General features: G+C 35.7%; 1 protein-coding gene across 10 annotated transcripts in view; it reads right to left on the bottom strand.

Moving 5' to 3' along the window:
- EMSY (EMSY transcriptional repressor, BRCA2 interacting) overlaps nucleotides 1–23718 on the bottom strand; it is a 93286-nt gene that overhangs the window by 13293 nt on the left and 56275 nt on the right. For 6 of the 10 annotated variants that reach the window (XM_081279280.1, XM_081279277.1, XM_081279276.1 and 3 more), the window contains 8 exons: nucleotides 23471–23644; nucleotides 21722–21920; nucleotides 13036–13200; nucleotides 11264–11419; nucleotides 10209–10250; nucleotides 7891–8042; nucleotides 5534–6097; nucleotides 4012–4512 (listed from right to left, as the gene is read on the bottom strand). In XM_081279280.1, the coding sequence (XP_081135406.1) occupies nucleotides 4012–4512; nucleotides 5534–6097; nucleotides 7891–8042; nucleotides 10209–10250; nucleotides 11264–11419; nucleotides 13036–13200; nucleotides 21722–21920; nucleotides 23471–23644 (1953 nt within the window). The remainder of the gene's footprint in view (nucleotides 1–4011; nucleotides 4513–5533; nucleotides 6098–7890; nucleotides 8043–10208; nucleotides 10251–11263; nucleotides 11420–13035; nucleotides 13201–21721; nucleotides 21921–23470; nucleotides 23645–23718) is intronic. The other 4 variants (XM_081279282.1, XM_081279279.1, XM_081279281.1 and 1 more) reach the window with 4 other exon arrangements.

Here is a 23718-nt window from a genome sequence, read left to right on the forward strand (position 1 = left end):
TTACAAATGAGGAAACTGGAGAGGGCAAGGACTTAATCAGTCACACAGCTGTCAGGGTTAATGCCAGGATTGAAATCCAAGTTTTGTGCAACTTAAAGTAATCTTTCCTCTCTTTTATGGCACTTCTTCTAACAAAGGAAGTTAAAGTATACTGACAAACTCAGGAAACATATTTTAAAGGATATTTCCATTTGATCATCAAGTCAAATCTTAGTCCTTATTATCTGGAAGATAAATAATTTGCTAACTTCACAATATATTTCAAGCCTCTCTGGCAGTTCAAGGAGAAGTAATTTGTTTGGGATAATGATCTTTATTGAAAATGAGAGTAGTGAAAGCATTCAAGTGCAAGAGAACCCAAAACTTGCCTTTTAAACAATAAAAACACCAGTAGATGGAACACCCTGGCTATAAGTCTGTGGGTAAGTACATATAAACACATTGCCTTGTCACATTATTCTTTTTCCTCACCTTTATCAGATAACTTTAAAAGGATTATCAGTTCATAAACTATATCTGCTAAAAACTCTGTAATCATTACCTTTTGTATTTACCATGCAATTAAAACTCCTCACCATGGCTCCAGCCTCTGGCCAAATTCATTTTTGCACTAGCTTTTCCCCAATTTGGAATCCTTTTCATCAAAAACTCCAGGAGGTTAGCTACTCTGTCATCTGCATCTTAGCTCAAAGGCATAGAGAAAGGCCTCCCTTCCATGACCACTAAATGAAAAGTAATGGGCTGACCCACCCCCCTTACTTTCTGTTACATTTTGTTCACTGCATTTATCACTTGCTGAATTGATCCTGATCCTTGAAAGGTAACTCTGAAAGCATGGATGGCACACAGACTTGGCTATCTTATTAACTGTTAAATACCCTGATCTTTGAACAGAGGCTGGCACATATTAGATGCTCAATAAACATTTGACAAATTAATAACATTATTAACATTAAAAACCCAGAGCAAAGTTGAATATCACCACTTTACAAATTATCTAATCAAAACAACTTTTTATTTGGGGAGAGGTAAATTTAATTTTCACACTATCAAGAAAATAATCTAAGATACCTAGGCATTAGTTCCCATTCCATATAGTTAATCACAATTAAAAGGTATTAGATAGGGTCAGGTGTGGATTTTAGTTCAGCTCTGGCTGACTTGCTGTGTGACTCTGAGTAAGTCAGTCCACCTCCCTGAGCCTTAAGTTTGTATAAAGTATAATGGTTGGAAGCTATATTCTCTAAAGATCCTTATAATTCTGAGAGTCTATGAATTCCATATATATAGATTCCTTTGCAAAAGATAATATATCCCTCTTGTTTACTGCTTTATTCTCAGCACTTAGCACAGGGCTTAGAAACACAGTAGTTAAAAAATACATGAGGAATGAACTAATGAATGAACTCAAGATTGTCTACAAAGAACATTGCTTTTCCTTCAAACATGTAATATCAAAGATGCTGACTTTTGGGGGCTGGAGTTGTAACTCAGTGGTTGAACACTTGCCTAGTATGTGTGAGGCACTGGGTTCGATTCTCAGTACTACATATAAATAAATAAAATAAAAGGTCCATTGAAAACTAAAAAATATTTTTAAAAAAGATGCTGGGTTTTTTTTTTTTTTGGGAATATTTTTTAGTTGTTGATGTACCTTTATTTTTTATTTTTTTATTTATATGTGGTGCTGAGGATTGAACTCAGTGCCTCATACATGCCAGGCAAGTGCTCTGCCACTGAGCCACAACCCCAGCCCCAAAGATGCTGATTTTTAAAAGAGCATTCTTCAAGGAATCAAAGCACTTCAGTATTTCTTCTTTCATTCCCATAGATATTACTGAATCAGTAAAATAAATTCTTCAGGCTGAAGCTAAGCATAACTAATCAGATATGAAATGTGTTAACGATGTATTAATGATGGAAATAATAAGAGAAGCTAATTTTATTGTGCATTGCTCTGTATCAAATATTTTTTTTAAAGAGAGAGAGAATATTTTTTAATATATTTATTTTTTAGTTTCTGGTGGACACAATATCTTTATTTTATTTTTTATGTGGTGCTGAGCATCGAACCCAGCGCCCTGCGCATGCCAGGCAAGCGCGTTACCGCTTGAGCCACATCCCCAGCCCTGTATCAAATATTTGATATTTAATATAGTGCTTTATATACTCCCCCCACATTTAGTCCTCAAAACAACCCCTGTGAGGTAGGCCTTAACTGTCTCCATTACATAGGTAAAGAAACTGAGATACAGAAGTTAATTCAGCTGCCCAAAGTCACAGTGCTATTATGTAATGAGTACAGGTGGGAATCAAATCTGGGAAACCTTGGCTTCGAAAGTGTGGTTCTTAATCACTGTGTTGCCTGTCTTCTGACACAGAACACCTAGCACAAGGGACATGCTATAAGTTAAGTTAGAGTTCTTTAGAGAACCTACTCATTAGCTATCTCCCTTGATGTGAAAAAAAATTATATTTTCACTCCTTTTCATCAAGTGAGAAAAATAATTTCCAAATAAGCTATCTAAAATGAAATTTCAATATAGTGAGTATATCAATCTAACCCCCCCATTAGCCACATTAAATTCTCATAAAATTAATAATAGTTACCATTTATTGGATAATAGGTATGAGTAAGGCACTGTGCTAGGTGTTGAATTTTGTGTGAACTTCACATCAATTCTATAAAATAGGCATTACTTATTCCTATTACTAATAAGGAAAACAAGGTGGAGTGAGGTTAAGTAGCACTGCCCAAAGCAGTGAAAGGCAAAGGCAAAATACCATCCTTTTTCCATCATATACCCATCCTCTTCAGAAAAACATTTAAAAAAAAATCACAATAAAACCTTTTGCCAATAATTAATTAATTCACTGAATTTTTTTATATAGAAACAAATGTTTTGAATATTAAATGGCTATTTCTACTCACCTTAATTATTATTAAGCCCCCATAGTTAATTATGTCTCAATTGGTTTAATAGTGGTTGATTTGTATTATCTCACAGCTTGGCATCATGGCAAGGGGAACGTTTACTACAACTTCCAAGTTACACAACAGTGAATTTATGGTAAATCCTAAACTAGCAACATGTCAATAAATCTAAATTCTCAATTAACTAAAATGTGCTGCCCTGATAACTTTCACGCTATATAGCAGCTTAGCAAAAAAATGACAAAAGTCAAGAAGATAACCTAATTCCTTGCAAAGTGAGAGGGAATAAAAACACACTTCTAAGGGCTAGCTAGTCTTGACTCAGTAATTCTTCAGACTTGATCTTTTATGCAGGATGACAGATGCATGGCTTTTAAAGAATGAAGAAAATGTGAAGCACAGGAAGATATACTGTCAACAAATAATTCCATTATGTTAACTTACCAATGCATGACAATAACCATAACAAGGTTATTAAAATAAAAATGATTGAAATTAAGAAAGTTTACAGTTAATCTCAAATTAAATATAAAAGTAATTAGAAACATCTCTGTATAATATGTTTCTCCAGATATTCCGGTTTATTGGGTTTTGTTTGTCCTAAGAAGCATAAATTAGATCAAGAACAAGAACTGTTTTTTCAAGGAAAAACAATCCCTGAAATTAACTTGAAGAGAAGTATCATCTAGTTAAATTCCAAGATTTTTTGAGCAAATATTGGGATCCCAAAGTGTGAACCCAGGAAACTACTGATCTTTTGGGTTGATTTGCTGAGTTAACACATTGGCAAGGATGGCCATAAAATCAAGCTGAAACATGGGTTTGGGGCCCTTTGCTACCTTTACACTATCTTTTGTAACAATATCCACCAATTTTCTATAATTCTCTTCCAGAAAATAAATACAAATTTGTAATTTATAATAAGTAGTCAATGAAATTTTTCAAATACCACCTTGAAGATAATCTCTGGTATTCTTGCCATCTGGGCTTGACTCTTTTCTGTGATATCCCCAAAATGCACCAAACCCACAACCTCCCATCTGCCCGAGAGTTCTCATTTTCCTTCCAATTCTTACCTGGATGATAATTTCTGCTGGGCTCTCTTCAGCTTTCTTTTGGCCTACATTCTGAATACGCATGAATTGGCCTGTCGCAGGCACTCCTGGTGCATCGATTTTTCTGGCCGTTAGGGGAGGGCCAACAGCAGATGGACTTGAACAGGACTCTCTACATTTCTGTTGCTGGGGAGTGGAATTCGCCATCCCTGCCACCACCATGTGGGTGGAGGGTAATGATCCTGCTTCACCCGTGAGCATACTAGTGGCAAGAGCCTTCTTTGGGGGATCCACTACCATATGCTCTACATTTGTATCAATCTGAGCTTCCATCAAAGACATTTTCAATATGTCTGACACTGCTGTCTTCTCAGAGGCCTGAATGGGAGATATGCTTGTAACTGGTGATGTCAGCTTAGGCACAGAACTGCCACCAGTTATCTTTGTAACTGTGGGAGGCTGGCGCCCCTCAAAAGTTATCTTTGTAACAGAGGATCCTTGAGTTATAATTGGCTGCTCCACCTGAAAATAAATTGGGGTTGTGTGTGTTACAGCTACATCTCTTTGAGAAAAACTAATCAAACACCCCAGACAATATGGCAAAAGAAACATTCGTGCGGTATACTAGGAAGACATTCTGAAGCTCAGTGTTTTAGTAAGAGGGCTGGATGGGAAGGATCTGGTTACTTTTAAGGAACCTAGGGAAAGAGGAGGGGTTGAAAGAATTTTTGTTCAGCCAGCCAAAGTTTATAGTAGTAAAGGAAAAAAAAGTAACAGCAGCCTAGTTTTCCTTTGGGATTTACATCCCTAAACAGTACACATTCAACCTGGCTCAAATTAATTCATATAGTCTTCAGCTTTTTAAAATTAAATAAAAAAGTAAAGTTGTTTTTTTTCCAATCTTCTGCTTCAAAAACATTTATACAAACATATTCTATTATATATATATATATATACACACACACACACACACATACATACATATAATACACACACACACATATCATTCCAGGGTCACTGATTTTTTTCCTAATAAAATTTTTCTTTTGATTATCCACAAATAATTCCTCTGCAATCTAGAATATAAATCTAGATGATAAATTTATTAACTAGATGGATGATGTAAACTACAAAGGAAGATATTCTGTTTAAGGTAAAGTTCCTTAAAAGACTTCAATTTACTTAGTGTTATTGCCACAAAATAGGAGTTTACAGGCATGAAGGTAAATTTTTACACCTAAAAAATAAAAATAATTTGGGGGATACCGCTTCTACGCACTGTTGATCATTGCTGAAGAGATTTCATTAAAAACTGCCTGGAAAATCAAGTTCTGAGTGCTATGCTTTTTTTTTTCTTCCTATGTTAATGAGTGCATTTCTTCCCTAATGTCAACCTTCTGACGGGGCAAAGTAATACCAGCGTAATGAGGCTTTTGGTTTCCTCTTGCCAGGAGAAAGCACTGCTATCATGATAGGGTCCTGATGTTCTCATTTTTTTCCGTGAACAGAGAAGTAACTTTGCATGCTATCAATATTCCGTTACCTGGCTTGCCGGCTGTTTCTCTGACGAGGCAGGGAGCGACATTTGGCTCTGGGGGGTTTGGGGTTGCACGTAGATTTTTGGTTGGTTCGGAGCTTGCTGCAGTTTAGGGAGCTGCTGCGTGGTTTTCACTGCAAGCACCTGTACTACAGTTTGCGGGGGCTGTGCCATTAAAGTAGGAAGCTGCCTGTCTTTGGCCACCATGGGATGCTGTGTGTGCTGTACATCTGGCTTGGGCTGTGCTTGTTCTTGCTGGAGAGGGGTGAGTTTTTGATGCCTGATGGAAAGCTGGGGCATTTGCGGGAGTTTGTGCTGGAGCTGGTCTGCCTGCAGGTGGATGGTCTGCTTCTGTTTAGTCTGGAAGCACTGCAGAGTTTTCACTTGCAGCTGAGTCTGTTCCAGCTGGGACTGGCTAAGTTTCTGCTGTTTAGCTGACTGTGACTGACTCAGGGCAGATCGGTAAAACAGACCTGTCTGAGGGTCTAAAGTGTCCATCTCTTCAACCTCGCCCTCCTCAGTTCCAAGTTCCTCGCTGTGTTTGGTAAAAGCAGTGTGACTGCTTAATGCCTAAGTAAAAGAGGCACAAAGTAAGAATAAGAAAAACACCTAACATTGCTACATTTTCCTTGAACTGGAGAAGACTTTATGAGATCATTCAAAAATTTTCACAAGAGCCTAAAAAAACCAAGAAACCCCAAGGGGCTTTAGATCAAAACTCCTGTCATTTGAATTCTCAGGCATTAAGTACTTCAAAATCTGGTTTGCTTGCTAGTACAGGAAATATCCTTGAGGGCCCAGAACTTATAGATCAGAATTAGAGGAATAAGGTGACCCCTAAGCACAGCCCCCAAATAAGACAGGATCCCAAGCTAAGCAAACAGCTCTGTGGCCTAACCATGAGAAACACTCATCTATCTAAGGACAGAATACAGCAACTAAGGAATGAGGTGTCCAGAGAAAAGCCAAGCCTCCGAGAAGCCCACTCTGGCCATGTGCATGTCCAGTGCTGTACAGGTCAGGGATATTGCCTGAGACATGCCCAACCGAGTCCCCACAGAGGGCCTCCCTGAGGAGGATGGAGATGGCTCATAGTGTCTACATGCACTCAGATTTCAGACCTACTAGGGAACAACTTCCTAGTGACCTGGCTCCCAGGAGGGAGGGAGATGGGAAGCGGACAGGAGCACTGCTGTCAGTGGAAAGAAGACTGCCTGGTGTCACTTATAATTGTGTTGGGAGATCCATCTTGAGTCACATGTTTAGGGACAGCCTGACTGACCTTTAAGTGCCTTAAGAAAGGTCAATGCCAGGACCTGCAGGTGAAGGCCAGGCTGAGATGCGCTACCCAGCAAAACCTGTAGCCAACTGGCTTCCCTCTGGGACACAAGATCACACTACTCTCAACCTTCCCTCTGCCTTGTCACATACTACACCTCCACTCTAAATTTAAAACTGAGATTCATTTGAAACTTTCAATTCAACATCTCTTCATTGCCTTCCAGAGAGTGTGCCTACAATTAGGTTCAACTGCTATCAGCTGAGTGACAGTGATTTATGTGACTATAGAAAAGTCATGCTTAAAGCTGATATCCATAATACAACTATATAACAGAGGAAGTTCACTTCAGGTTTAAATCCTGGCTCTGCCACCTGGGGCAAGTTATTTAACTTCTGTGAGCATGAGTTTCCTCACTTGTAAAAGAGGGATAATTCACCTTCCACGATCATGGTTGAGAATCAAACAAATTAATGTACTTAAAGCTCAAAGCACAGTGTCTGACTCAAATCAACTCATCAATATATTTTTTCTTCCACCCTCATTACCCTTAATATCAGATGTTTCCATTTTATATTAGCTCACTCTCCTTCCTACTGAGTTTCTTCCTTCTTAATTGGTCACATATAGTTAAAGAGGTCAAATATTTATTTTCCTACTTGTTTATAATGTTTCCATTAGGATTCATTATACAAGTATAAAACAGAACAAACAAAACAAACCATAGCAAACAGCTAACAAGCCAAATACTATTTCATTTGAAAATCTTAATTTACCTTGGTGATAAATGCTTCCATGACATAAGATACACAGTTAACAGTGACCAATTCTGATATCATAGATTCATCTAGACTGCCATCCTTCTGATAAGCTAAGAGTTCACAGAAGGTTCAAAAACACTGTTTCCTATTTTCTGGCATTAAAATCATCCCCAACTCAGTTCCTCTCCACTCCTCACAGATGAAAGAATTATATAACAGTCTACAATTCAGTTATTTCTCCTCCTAAGACAGGAGATGAAACTGAACCTTATTTCAGGATTGAGGCGGTTACAGAAGATAGGAAGGAAAAGAAGATATACAACCTGCTGCATAATGTGGGTGATTGCTCCTGGAGAAGAGGCTGGGATGGACTTCACCACCACCGATGTCTGCGTTGCAGTCTGTGACTGAGCCACGTGTTGGAGCAGGGTCCGCTGGGGCTGGGAGGGCTGTTGGGGCTGGGATCGATGGCTGACTGAAAATAGAGGAGGTGATGATATTTCTCCAGAAATCACCACAGCATCTGTAACCAGTAGTCATTTTAAACAAATGTCTGTGAGCTTGCATCACAGAGAAAGACAGTGGTATTTCGAACTAAGAGGCAGAAGAGCAGAATGTGCCCATCTATGAGCAGTGTAATTCTAAGAAAGTCTCTTATCTTCTCTGAGACTCTCTTTTCTCATCTGTAAAATGGGAATAACAGAGTTATTGTAAGGATGAGAGGAGAAATGTATACAGAAGTGCTGTGAAAACTATTATCACCAAGGAGGAACACCTTTAAAGTTACATCCTCCTGGGAGTTGTCTCATTTTCTCCAATGACTTTTTTCTCATTAAAGGAACAAAGCAATAAGGAGTCTTTGTAATCCCAGACATATCTTTAAGGAAAGTAGGCAATACAAGTTCTTTAATCTCTTTGTCTCAATTCCAAATGCAATGTGAACATCAGAGACACTTCTTTATATGAATTGACATTGTCTCATAGCTTTATGGTTCCTAAAAATTTAAGAGGGGGGGGGTACTGCAGAAAGAAAATTAGACCAAGGGTCACACTAAGATTCTGTACCACTCTGTCACCAACCAGCCATGTGATTTGAAGAAGTCACTTACCCTCTAACAACCTCTAAAAACCCTGAGGTTTTGTTTGATTTTTTTTCTTTTCATGGTGCTGAGGATTGAACCCAGGGTCTGTCTCTCAAACATATATATGGTAAACAAAATAGAAAAATCTGTCATCTTAGATTTAGCTCAGCTGACATAAGTGGGCTGAGAGTGTAGTATTTCTACTTCTTATTCTCTTGCTGAAAAGGCCCCAGAGAATAACTAAAACTATATAGGCGCCAATGTATCATATTTTACCTGCCTCGATTTCAACTTTTTAAACAGTATAAACATTTGCCACTTCCAAATCTACAGAGCTTTGAAAATGACTATGAGTCAAACTATCTCTTTGAATCAGAAACATAAAAAGTAAAATAAATCTGTTAATTAGCTAAGGATTTTGAGATTATCAAAACTCAATAATGCATGATCCTACTGTTCATATAACTTTAAGTAGCATTGGTCCCATGTTTAGAAAATAGAAAGGCATCTAAGAGTAAACTGGTCACTAAAGAAACTAATATAAAAATACCATTTATGTCCTAAAGGACAAAAGTTTAAAATTATCTAGCGAAATACATATAAGCTTTATTATCAGCGATACTTTCTCCTATATTCACAAATGCAGTATTTTTCCTGTTGCTACACAAATGACTACATGTGATGGGAAATTTTATAGGCAGTATTTTTATAACTGTACTGCAGTACCTTACTGTATTTCACAGCATACTTTATATGTACGTTTTAAATTATAAAATTTAATAAAATCTTCCATATGTACTTAACTGAATTGAACAAAAGGAAATCAGAGTCTGCATTAAAACAACTACTAAAATAAATTATAATATGACTGAATAGAAGAAAAGATAAATTTGAGTAATATTTAAAGTGAGCAAGTTATTTTTAATGGAAGCATCATTGAAAATACATGGCATTTAAAAAATAGAGAATTTCTGATAAAATTATCAGAAAATATGAAACATTTCTGCTACCCATACTAATCTTCATAACTGTTACATTTTTAATAAAAAAATAAATTTAACAGAATATCAAGTAACTATTTAAAAATAATCTTCTTTAAGACATGATAAATTTCTTCACAGCAAGTCTCCAGAGATTAGGAAACTGAAGTTTAAGAAAGTCATAAAACTAACATCCATTACAGAATTATACAGCAGGCCAGGGCAGCAGTCTTTGAAGTCAAAGTAAAATGCTCAATATGACTGCTTGTATGATGGAAGGAGACTTTGTGGGATGATGTCACAGAGTGAACATTTGGAAAAAGATGAAGTGACCTTAATTGGGCTATTTAAACACCATGAAACACTTATATCTTTCAAATAGTCCTGTTTTCTAGCATTAAATTGTTCAGTTCCGAGAAAGAATCTTGTTACTCTGCAAAGGAAAATTTCTCTTTCACTAAATGGAGCTTACCTTTCCTCTACCAGATCAGAGTAGAGCACATCCATTTAAGTGTTCCCCCGCCACCAACAATCATCTTTTACCTTCAATCATACTACAAATGGATGCACACCACTTACCTAGAAGGGGAAAAGCAACCTCTGTCCCCTCATCAGTGCGTTCTGAAAAGGATAAGTAAGGGAAAAAATCATAGGTCTTTTCATCTACTTTACAATTTGACAATTTAGTCCACCCCAGAATTAATACTCAGTTCCCAACATAACAGTCTCTGCTTTAATTAGCTTTCTGCTAAACAATTCTAAAGATTCTAGATGGCTTTCCATACTATCAACTGTATTTTCCTTTTGTGCAATTTTAACCCATTGGTCCTAATATATACCCTAAATGATGCCAAAGAATTCCTTCTCCTCTACAGTATTTATATCCTTTAAATACTTGTAACTTTATGTTCTCCTTTAATCACTGCTTAAGAAAACTTAAGACAGGAATTCTCTACATATTGCCTCATTAGTTATCTCTCCTAATCCTTTAATTATTCATAGGATTCTCTAAACTCTTTCGAATCATAAGGTAATGAAGTGTCCAAAACAGAAAGCAGAATTCCATGTGTGGTCTTGCCAGAATATGAGAAAAAGGACCTATTATCCTTCCTATTTTACTTCTCCATATGTGCCATCCCAAAATTTCATTAATGTTTTGCTGCCAGACCACATTTAAACAAATATCTAATCTGCTTTTTACCAGAACTCATAGAGATTTAAGGTTTACCACATTTTTGTTTTTTATATAAAAACAAAAGTAGGGCTGGATTTTCTATTTTCTTTCTCTCCTAACTCAACTCCCCCCACCAAAACTAAAAAATCCAAATACATACAAATACTTAATCTTCGACAAAAGATATTTTATGCTCTTCCTACCAGTGTTGCTCTATATTCACAAATATTATTTATGGCCAACTTGTAGTTTTATATTACTTGTAATCTTTCTAACATCCTGTGAATATTTTTTTCCACTAAAGGCAGAGCAAATTCCAAGGATGGTATGAGTTTGCTCTAAAAACAAACAGGAAAAGAGCTAGAAATATAAAGAATATATTCTCCCCCAAATGACCATCCCATGAAATCCAGAAAGGTAGCTTTCCTACCTTAGTACTATGTTTTAAGAGGACACCTACCAGTAGTGATGTATTCAGCAACTAGTTCTGACTCTACCACAGCAATCGATGGACTCTCAGGAGAATGTCTCTTTTCCTGGGTCATCTGAATAGGCACTGCCATTTGACTCAAGTCAATAGTGGGTTGTCTTGGTTTAGATTCCAATTTTTCCTTCACTGCATAAAAAAGTCAGGGGAAAAGTTAAATTTTATTACAAACAAGTACAAAACCAGAGTTGTCCACGGGAATAATGAACCAGACCTCTGGGATGCCACACTGGCAGCGACTATGGAGACAATGAATTGAAAACAGCAAACTGCTATGTATGGCTATCTAGAGCATAATTTGCATAACCATATCCAGGCAGCCCAGCAAGGGCTCAGATGCAATCACACAAAAATCTCCCTCCCCCACATATCTCTAGGTCAAACCGCTGGTTCTTTCCCTTCTATATACTCCCCTCAGGGTATTTCCATTACCCTTCAAGGTAGTCCCTGGAGTTCTCCAACCTAAAAATAAGGGGTAAGTAAGCAGCACATAGCATGATTTGCTCTAGGGCACATCTACTCAGAAGAGTACAATCCACTGACTAATTTAATTTGATCTATTAAAAATTTAAGATATCTCCAAAGAATGTTACTAGGTCTTTAATGACAAAAGATTAAAATTTTCATTGTTAGGAAAAAAAGAGCTGTTAAAGCAAAAACATCTCATAGAATGATCTGGAATCAAGAATGATTTCTGAGTATAGATTTACTACCTATCATCACTTTTTCTATAAAATCTATTCATTCAAAGTTTCTACCTCTATAAACATTAATAGAAATGGCTATATTTGTCAAAGACAAGCATCTATAAGGCCAAAAATAACACCAATAGAAGAATTAACCTAAGATTTACATTAAATGCCAGTATTCTTCAGCTAGTAGATAGTCAAAGTTGGAATAAACAGTAACCAATTACTAAGTCCACTGAAAGATTTTTCCCTGCAAAGGACATAATGTGACAAAATAAAAACAAAACAACTGTAAGTGAATACAAAGTCACCCATAAGCAGAGAAGGACTTTTCAACTAGTGATCAACCAATGTGGTGCCTAATTCTGTCACTAACCAATAGGATAAACTCTCTTGAGCGCAACTTTCTTATCCATACAATAAAAAGGTTATATGAGGTCATTGCTCTGTCCCCTTAAATACTGATAATCTTTGACTTATATTATGAAAACTCAGTATCATTATCTAGTTTTGTCCTAGAGTTTATTAAAAATATTTAGTGACTAGAAAGAATGATGGGATCTTGTTATAGCTTTGCATGGAAATACAAGTGGATAACCCATACAAAGAAATCTGAAAGTAAAACAAATTAGAATGTTAGCAAGAGCTATTAATAATGTTTTATGAGAGCAAAATTGTACTACCAATATCAAAGAGTATAGTAGGGGTCCTTCCATCTGCCCAAATGTAAGTGGAAACCATACTCATCTATCCTTGTGCTTAGAAGTGACAGACCTACTCCTTTCTGGTGAAAGAGGACTGTACTATTTAAGCAGGAGATGGAGAAGACAGTTCTTCCAACTTCTTCCCCTTTCCATTGACTAAAGTCCATCTGTGCTCCAGTATTCCTATGTACACCTTAAAGAACTAACAAGTAAACAGACTGTACCAATGACAAGTCCAGAGGGGGAAAATGTGCTTAAATAATAGCAAAAAATATATAACAGTGATAGTATTTTAGCACAACCCGTCTCCAGAAAAAACATGCTTCACTCAATTGAGCATGTGAATTCATACCTGTTGTCTGTTGGAGTTCTAAAAGAGCTTTGATTGTTGAAGTAGCTGATTGTGATTCACTGGATACATCCTGATATATTATGGTGGGGCTAGTCTCCATTGCAATCTCATGTTCTGACCAATCCTGACGCCGGGAAGCAATTACATGAACTACAGGCTGGGAATCTGTTTTATATTAGTTAAAAAAAAACAAACCCTATAAACAAAGTTTTTCTTTAAAATAAAACAATTTGTTGTTTTTTCTTTTTTGCTTTATTTTTGTATTTATTGTAAAGTTCATGCTTTATCTCCCCAAGAAGACTGTAAGCCCTCAAAGAATTCCTCAGAATTTCACTTCTGAATTCACTTATTTATTCATCCATTTATTTCATAAATTGGACACCTATGTGTAAGAATCTATATTTGGCACTGAGGACATAAAGGAGCTTACAGAATTATCAGAGGATGCTCAAGAAGCATACAGTCTGGTTGGGAAGACGGACATGTAAAAGACAAAATACAATTCAATGTGATTATTGCTATATAAACAGGTGTGCATTTGCATAGATGAATGCATGTTTGGGTATTAGTAAAACAAAATGTTGTAGGAGTCTTATTTCCCCCAATGCACCTGAAAATGTATTTTGTATTACAGCTAAACATTCAGTCAACACTTATTAAATGGCTGAATTACTGAAAGGAAATCCTGTTCACTGATAACAAGAAAAGTTAGATGATCTAGAAGCAGCATGATGTAAGAGGACAAGCGCAACATTTAGAAGTCAGTCTTGGGGTAGAGCCCCAACTTGATCAATTATAAACAAGTTGATTCTTTGGGTCTTAGTCTCACTATTTTTAAATTGAGAACAATAAAATTATCTACTTCAGGATTTCTGAGGATGTGATAAAATGATATACAGTCACATGTCACTTAATAACAGGGGTATGTTATGAGAAATACGATGTTAGGCAATTCTGTCACTGTGTGAACATCATAGAACATACTTAGACAAACAGATGACAGAGCTTACTATACATGTAGGCTATATGGTATAATCAGTTGTTCCATCATTGTATATGCAAGCCACTGATAACCACAATGTGATACAGAGCATGGCTATATGTAAACAAGCTTTATAACTATGAGGGACAACTGAAATGTTATTGTTGTCATTGTGGCCTGGAAGCTCTCAATGCTAAGACTTTTTATTAGTTTCAAAATAATTAACACCCTAATTCAAAGGTTTATCATATTCATGGTATAAAGTTACACTATAAACACTAAATGTGCATCAACTCAAGTAACAAATTACTGAGTTTTCTAGCTATAAAATAAGCATGTTGGACTAGACTATTACTTCCTAAACTCCTCTATTCAAGACACTACACAGGAAGCTGAAGAGGCTATAAAGACATGATCTTACTATCAAATTTAGATTTTATAAAGGAGAGAAACATAAAGATAAATAGCTTTGTATCTTAAGGCAAATATCAAATTTTTAGGGCAAATAGATAAATATATACAAAGAAACTACTTTGATTTGGAATAGTCAAATGAAAATATCATAGAAAAACAAAAAAGAATTCAAGTAGCCCCCAAACCAAGAATAAACATAACAAAAGTTCCACACTGTTAGAGCTTCATATTTTTGAAAGCCACAAAGTTATTCAAAAATATTGGGGTAAAGGGAACAACTCCTCAAACAAAACAGTCTTCCTGAAGAAAACAAAATCAATATACAACAATAATTTAGAATTTTCAAATACCATTAACAAACTATTTCCCACCACAAAATACTGAATGAATATATACCACATTAGGGATGTAAAATTTCCACTAAACTTCCAAGAAACAAACAATAAAAATAGTAACAACAAACCCAGATAATTCAAGGACACTCACTCTCCTGTAAGACCAAATGCTGGGTAAAGGACCTAACAGTTTTTCTTTACTCATTCTAAGTAGATATGCAGAATTAAAACTTAAAGATAACTGATTATATTAGAGTATCATTAGTTTTATATAACTTAAGCTCTCAAACTTAAGAAATTATCATGATGATACAAAGAATAACTTTGTAACCCAACTCTATGAGACATACTGAATATCCAGAAGGAGGCAGGGATTTGTAGAGATAAGGTAGAGACAGACAAAGGGCAACAAATTTCCAAAGAGGAGCAACAGAGACCATCATCCCAAATAATATCACCCTATAGGGACTTGGAGATTGCACCATCTCTTTCTGTCCATACTCAGAAAAAGAGTCGACCCTCACCAAGTATCACAGTAGCAACTTCAACAGCTGTGACACAAAATTAAAATGTGACTATATGTGAAAATCATTGCTTGAATGATTCTCCACCTTAATTTTGGCTTGGAGCCTAATCTAAGAGTATCATCTGCTTATGCAGCATGCATACATCTAGACTTCTCTGCCTCTCTTGAGGACAGTGCCTGCTGCCCCCCACCCCCAGATATTTATTGCACATCTATATGTTGGGTAGTAGTATTATAACCAAAGGCAGACCGGGGCATCTCTATGGGAGAATATCTCCTGTGTCATTATAACAAAAGGTCTACATACATTTTCATATAATCTTAAGATTTCTTTGTTAGAGAGAATCTTGAAGTTCGCTTAATGCTATCATCAATCCTACACTAAAATATTTGCAACAATATCTCCAATCTGCGAACTCCAACACCAGGGAACTTATTACTTGCTGCACAGCTATGATAATTAGAAAGTTTTCTTATATTGAGTAAAAACAGGTCTTCCAGTGTTTTTTTTTTTCTCAATGGTTCTAGTGTATGTCCCTGTATCAACAAAGACCAATTATTTTTTCTCTTCCACATCATAGTCCTCAAAATAACTGACAACAGCTCCCATGTTCCTGCCAGCTCAGTTCCATTTTCTCTTCTCCATGACAAATCTCGTCTCCAACCATTCCTCATACAAAACGATTCCCACAGCCAGGCGTAGTGGTACATGCCTGTAATCCCAACAACTTGGGAGGCTGAAGCTGAGGAACCCAATTTCAAAGACACTTAGGCCCTAAGCAAAGCAAGACTCTGTCTCAAAATAAAAAATAAAAAGAGGTTAGGGACTTCACTCAGTAAGTAGTAAAGCACCCCTGGATTCAATCCCCAGTACAAAAGAAAAAAAAAAAAAAGATTCCCAGGTGCCTCACCTACATAAACCATGTCTTCTAAACTAGACTTAAGATATCTATATTCCTCCAATGACGTACAAGATATCCTTCCTCTGAAGCACTATCATAAAGCTCAAGGCCTTCACAGTATTTGATTGCCTAGGCAGCATTGCCCAAAATATTTCAGAGTACATTATTTTCTCAAAATGTTCTGCAAAAGGAGGGTTTCATGTTCAAAAAATTTGAGTAACAGTTTATATTTTATATCCCATTCTTCATCCTTCACAACACAAATGAGCACATAATGGTTCTGAAAGATTTTGCAAAAAGTATATTAGTAGTTAACCTAGATTTATTTCCCACCTTCATTCTGACCTACCAAGATCATGAATCTTTAGGAAAAAAATCATCCTAGAAACTCAGTTTTGATTTACTCAAAGCAATATTTTTACAATATCATTTTTGTATTTGCCTCATGCCCTGCTCCATTTTAATACTCTACCTTTGATTTTGTCTCCTTGTTCTCTTCCATTTGACTTAATAAAATCTTCTATTTAACCCACTTTAAAAACCTTTTGGGAATAAGGCTGAATATAGATGAAAAAATATTTAATAATTTGAAAAAAATCTAGAACCCAATATGGATGGCCCATTCCTAAGTGAGAAAGGGAAAAACAGAAGAGCCAGTTGGGGAGAAAATAAAAAACAGGACTAATAGGAAGCATACAGTCCAATCTTCAGTAAGTGACCTAGCCAAGTAAGGACTTGATCCATTAGACCTGGTCTTTTAGCTATTTATCATTATCTCAGCAATAGTCCAAGAATTATACAACTTAAAAAGCCTATCCATTAGGTTAGGGGGAACTACAAAAAGGAAACATTTTGGATTCAGACAACAAAAATGAATTTATAAGGCTAAAGTTTAACCTTATGCCTTTGGTTATAATACTACTACCCAACATATAGATGTGCAATAAATATCTGGGGGTGGGGGGCAGCAGGCACTGTCCTCAAGAGAGGCAGAGAAGTCTAGATGTATGCATGCTGCATAAGCAGATGATACTCTTAGATTAGGCTCCAAGCCAAAATTAAGGTGGAGAATCATTCAAGCAATGATTTTCACATATAGTCACATTTTAATTTTGTGTCACAGCTGTTGAAGTTGCTACTGTGATACTGTTTGTTCATTCTGAGAAACTTTTACTGGTTACCTACTCAGTGGTACCTAATTTCTTTGCCAAATACAAGATACACGGAGATGAATATTATTCTCGCTTGTCCTTGAAAAGGTGGCAGACTAGTAGAAAAGAAAACAATTATAATAAACCCAACAAAAGGTACAGAGTGGTCACTGTTAAGACAGCTGGTAGAAAAAAGCAATATTGGCAGCATAAAAATGTAGAAAGAGTTATGAATCCTCCCAGGTGATCAAGGGAAGTCTCACAGTGGGGTAACGCTAAAACTTTTATTCTAGCCTGTGAGGAGACAGTTTAGGAAGCACAGGTGGAATTGAGGCTATTTCTTTGGCATAAGATATTCTTACACCAGGACTTGCTTATACAGGGAAGCCTCCCCCCGACCCCAAATATCTGAAGTCAAGAAAAGGTTGAGTTTTCCTTGGACTAGAATGTCAACCATCAAATGTACCAAAAAAAAAAAAAAAAAAAAGACTTTAATAAATCACCTAAGGATGTTAAAACTACTGGAAAGCAGTTGATGAGAAACATGATATTTAAGTGGTCTCAAAGCACCTTTCCACAAATAACTATTCATCTCAAAGGGAAATATATTACCTTCATAATGGTGAAAACTGTAAGACATCATCTTAATCAAGTGACATCATATGTCTCCTGATAAAACTGAGGATACGATACCTATCTGTGGAATTTCTGCTCAATCTAATCATAACAAAATATAAGACAAAACTAAATAAAAATATTCTACATGATAACTGACGTACACTATTCAGAAATGTCAAGGTCAAAAAATACAACGAAAGGCTAAAAGACTATTCCAGGCTAAAGGAGAATAAAGAACAAGGACAGTTAAATGTAGCTATATGCAACGCACAATCCTGAATTGGAATGTGGATGGTGTCAAAGCTATAAAGAACATTACTGGATAATTGGTAATATTTGAATATGGATTGTTAAATATTAAAATTATAATATTATGACAACACAATATTTCTTGATTTTGATAATTGTACTTAGTTATAAGGAGAATAACCTGTAAGAAATGTAGACCTACAAATATGTTAAGGGGCAAAAAGCTACCTATAATTTACTCCAAAATGGTTATGAAATTTTAAAATTATACACATGGAAGAGAAAAGCAGAGAGAAAATAAACAGGCTGTAGGTATAATTCAGTGTAGAGTGTGCACTTAGCATTCACAAGGTCTTGGGTTTGATACCCACTCCCCACCAAAAAAAAGTGAATAGGGCAAAATGTAAATAAACAGTGTATCTAGATAAGAATATATACTGTATACAGTTCTTTTTACTATTCTTGCAACCTTTCTATAAGTATGAAATCTTATCAAAAGAAAAGGTGACCAGGCATGATGGAACATGCCTGTAATCGCAGCAGCTTCGAAAGCTGAACGAAGATTACAAGTTCAAGAGACCCAGCAACTTCAAGAGACCCCATTTCAAAAAAAAAGGGAAGTTGGGGGCTGGAGTTGTAGCTCAGTAGTAAATCCCTAATATTCAAACAAAACAACATCAAAATGTGGCTAAAAACATTGAAAGCACCAATGTAGCGGGGAAATGGGTTATTAGATACTCCTCACATTCCCAGTAGGCATGGCCCTCCTACACTTTAAAAGTCAGCATGATTCTTGACTAATTAAAACCTTAATCCCTTTATCTTTAAATGACAGCATATACATTCCCAGCCCTGGCCTTTGTGAGAATGCACTCAAGGAGTTATATAAGCAATGGGGGAGAGGGGAAAACAGAGTATAAAAACTGGCTTTATAGTCAACTCTAATAGATACACTTATTCTAAATTGTGAAAACTTTCTGTTACAGAATACTTTTAATATGCAAGTGGGGCATGGTAGTGCATGCCTGTAACCCCAGCAGCTCAGGAGGCTGAGGCAGGAGGATCTAGAGTTCAAAGCTAACCTCAGCAAAAAAGCAAGGCACCAAGCAACTCCGTGAGACCCTGTCTCTAAATAAAATACAAGAAAGGGCTGGGGGTGTGGCTCAGTGGTCTAGTGCCCCTGAGTTCAGTCCCTGGTATCTCCCACCAAAAGAAAGAATATGTAATGAAAGATATGGAACAAATAATATATGAGGCAGAGATCTGACTAAGGGAATGACATGTTGGGGAAGTAGTAATTGTCCTTTAGCTCCCTTAGGAAAAGACTAGCAATTTCAAAGGATAACCTGTATAGTGACATCTACTATTCATGACCCCCTTTTAGCACCAACTCACAAGCTAACCATTTTACCTGCCCTCCATGAAAAATTTCTTATGGGGGAAAAAAAAGAGATTAGTATTACTTAAGGAACTACCTGAAGACTTAAAAATAAAAGAGGAAAAAGCAGTTGACTGGTTAAACTAAGAACAGAATCTATAAATACCAAATTAGTAGGTCCAAAAGAAATGACTAGAGAATAAACATCACTCCACAAATAGTATATACACTGATTTTATAATCAATACAGAATGATAAAGTGAATCAGAACATCTTTGATAATATGCTGAAAGAAACCATACAGTTTCTAAAATGAGTACTATACTGTTTGTTAAAATCAACATTTTCATTTAAGACTGTTTCAAATGCTACCTCCTTCATGAAGATTTCTCATCCTGTCCTCATTGGAGTATGCACTTTCAGCCTTTGACATTTTTTTGTTGTTGCTGTTTATTAATAAAACTGTTACACTGGAGTTGTATGTGTATTTCCTTTTTTTTTTTTTAATTTAATCTCCTCTTCTAGATTTTAAGCTCCTGGAGGGCAAGAACTATATTTACTCAACCTCTACAGGATCTATCACAATATTTAACACATAGTACACTAATAAATAGTTATCAAATTGAAAAAAAATAGAATGATCCACAATGTAAACCATATAAAACTAATGTGTGAATACTCCAATAAAGAGTTAAAATATTCAAGTGTTGCCAGGCATGGTGGCAAATGCTTATAATTCCAGCTACCCAGAAGGCTAAGAATGCAGGATTACAAGTTTGAGCCCAGCATGGGCAATACAATGAGACCCCAACTCAAAATAATGATGATGGTGAAGAAAAAGTATTTGCACAATGTGAAGAATATATTTTAGAAAAGTGATGATGCTAAGAAAGCATGCTAGCAAATCTAATGGGGAGGCAGAAAGAAGAAATGGAGCAAAGAAAGAGCAATAAGGAAAATAAACAACTTTGTTTAGATGCATCAGAATGCATAGACACACAGGCTGAGAACTCTAATCCCCAAATCTGAAACTTTTTGAACACTGATAAGGCATCACTGGTGGAAAATTCCACACTTGATCTTAATGGTCTGAGTCAAAATGCAGGTACACTGCAAATGGGAGTTCATAACCCACTTGAATCAAATGTATGAAATATGATATGTCAAGAGCATTGTACTGTTTTGAGCAACCAACAAAAAAAATGCAGGTACATTAAAAATAATGTATAAAATTATCCTTAAGCTAAGTATATAGATGCATATGGAACATAAATGAATTCCATACTTAAACATGGGTTCCATTCCCAGGATAGCTCATTGTGTATATGCAAAATTCCAAAATCTAATGACTCCAAAACCTGAAACACAAAATTTTGAGTTCCAAGCATTTAGGATAAGGGCTACTCAACCTGTACCACCTGACAAGAAGGGCAGTTAAGATAACTGAGTGATATGAGAACGAGATTTGTGCAAAGTTCAAAGTTATGGCTTGAGTTTATTCCAAGAGACTTCCTAGAAAAGTAACATACTTAAAAGAGCATTGAGGACAAACAGCCTCTGTCTTATGGAGTCTAGCTTCAAAGTTTCTTCTTTAAAATTAAGACAACCATAGTATTACCATCGTTTTGACAGTGAAAGGGAGCATTATTAATTATGCTAAAACAACACACATAAAAACTAGGACTTATCCCATGTAAACTGAAATTTAAAAGAACCCCACTTATAGCTCATCTCTGGATATCTTGATTCTCTCTCAAGGCTTATCAATAATCATTTCAAAAGGTATATTCAGTTTCTCATATACTTATTCCCTTCCTTACCCAAACCAAACAGCAGAATATAAAAATTACCATTTGGGAATCAAGAGTTTAATATTACCTACCTGGTAAAATTATCATCTGAAGTTTATCAATTATTTGATGAATACATGCTTTTTTTGGTAAACTTTACCAAAAGTAAAATTTCAGCCTACTGATTAAATATCAAACAAAGAAAAAAAAAATAAAATCAAAAGAACTAACATACTGAAGCATACAAATTTGGTTTGAAATCCCTGAAGCAATGTCTATTTTGGATCTAGGGTATTATGTCAGGTAGTACTTACATAAATCAGAATTAAAATGGATCTTACCTTGGGAACTTTGAGAGGACTCTGTGGAAGAGGAACTACTATCCGTATAACTCTGTGGTTCTTCTTTTCCTTCCTGAATAGATGAATTACCAGCCTCTGCTACCCTGGATGCTTGCTGTAATGTTTCTGTTACCAGCTGTCTTGTTTGTTCACTAACAACTGTGGCTTGAAATGTTACTGGTTTGGGTTTAATAAGAACCTACGGGAAAAGCAAAAACAGATGAAATTTTAGAACATTATTTAAAATGCTAAACTTCCAGATTATGAACTAACATTTTTTCTGGTAAGGAAAACATCATTCTGTGTATGCTTCGGGCACAGCATTGACCATCAAAGACAAATTCAATTTATGGACAAAATTACAGTTAAACCATGTACATCACTTTAAGTAGTACATGACAGACTGCAACAGTCATAATTTTGACAAGAGCTTTTATGTCTATTTTTTCTCATCTATAATTATTTCAGAAGTCATTTTACAACCAGTAGGCTTATAATAGAATAATGGCCACAAGATAAGGGCAGTAGAACAAAAAGACACAAGGAGCCTAAATTCCCAATGGAATTTTTGAACCACAACATCAGTCTAGAACATCCTCTTGGTTTTTATTAATATAATAAAAATGAAACCCTCACATGTTGAAGCCACTATTTTTAAAGTGTCTTTTCATCAGGAACCAAATGAAATTCTTAACTAACACACCCTTACAAAGAAAATTTGCTTGAGACCTAAGTAATCTTTGAAGAAACTCCAGAGAAACACTGTTGAAACTACTATCAGAAGCAACATAGAAAGTACGATGGATCAACTCCTGGTAAAAGTTGAAATAAATACTGAAACAAATGAAGTGGGAGAAAATTTTCAAACTGAACCTTTCTACTTCAAAATCCGGGCTCAAGGAGATGACTTCAATTCTGTCCATGGAATGAAAATGCCAACTTAAATACAGCCATTTTTATTTCTACCATCTACAAGATTATAAACCTTTCAGACTCTGTGAAGTCATTCATTTCTAAGAGTTCAAGAATGAAAACATGGTTTATATTATGATGGAGCAAATAAAACTTTTACTATTGAACTCAGTAGGCAATATGAATTTACCATAAAATTAGTTTTTTAGGTATGTAAACAATTTGGCTATAATCTGAGGGAATAGATCCTAAAGGCAAATTATAAGTTTATAAGTAAATTATTGTCTTTTATAAAAATGTTATATAGCATTTCTCAACCAAAGCTGATATTGCTTTCTTTGTATTCTCAGAAAAGCAATTAAATTATCTACAAAATAGATACTAGCCTGGCAACATAATATTAAATCCTGAGCCTCAAATTCATAGGCAAATTTTCAGAAAAGTTCCTAGATCTTCAACTAGTAACTCTGTTATAAAGGGTTCAAGTAAAGCAAATTATATAATATGCAATGTACCATAAAAAAAGACTTTGAGGGGCTGTGGTTGTGGCTCAGTGGCAGAGCACTCAACTAGCATATATGAGGCACTGGGTTTGATCCTCAGCACCACATAAAAATAAATAAATAAAATAAAGGCATTGTGTCCACCTACAACTAAAAACATATTTTAAAAAAAGTACTAAAAAAAAACACAGATTTTGAGATCAGATTATTATACACTTCAGTCCAAACTTTTCATAATTTTTCTTTTTTTTAAGTTTATTAATCTTTTCCTTCTAATTTCTACCTGAAAATTTTAGGAATTTAAGAACAAAGATCACCATATCTTGTAGCATACCTGTGTTTTCCCTTGCTGCCCATAAACAATTTTTGTTGGGATAATTTTAGCTGCTGGTTGAACTGTGGAACCTATTCCTTTGGGCTGAGTCACAATCATTTTGGTGATAGGTCTTGTAGCAGTGATGATAGCTGGCTTTGCTCCTGTTGGCACTGTCTGAATTGTCTTTTCTCCCTAAGTTGAAATCAATAGTTATATGAGAGATTCATATACATTTAAATAATAAAAACAGTCCTCTTAGGAAAAAG

The sequence above is a fragment of the Spermophilus citellus genome (genome assembly GCF_964194105.1).
Source record: "Spermophilus citellus genome assembly, chromosome: 2".
In the NCBI taxonomy this organism is placed as follows: domain Eukaryota; kingdom Metazoa; phylum Chordata; class Mammalia; order Rodentia; family Sciuridae; genus Spermophilus; species Spermophilus citellus.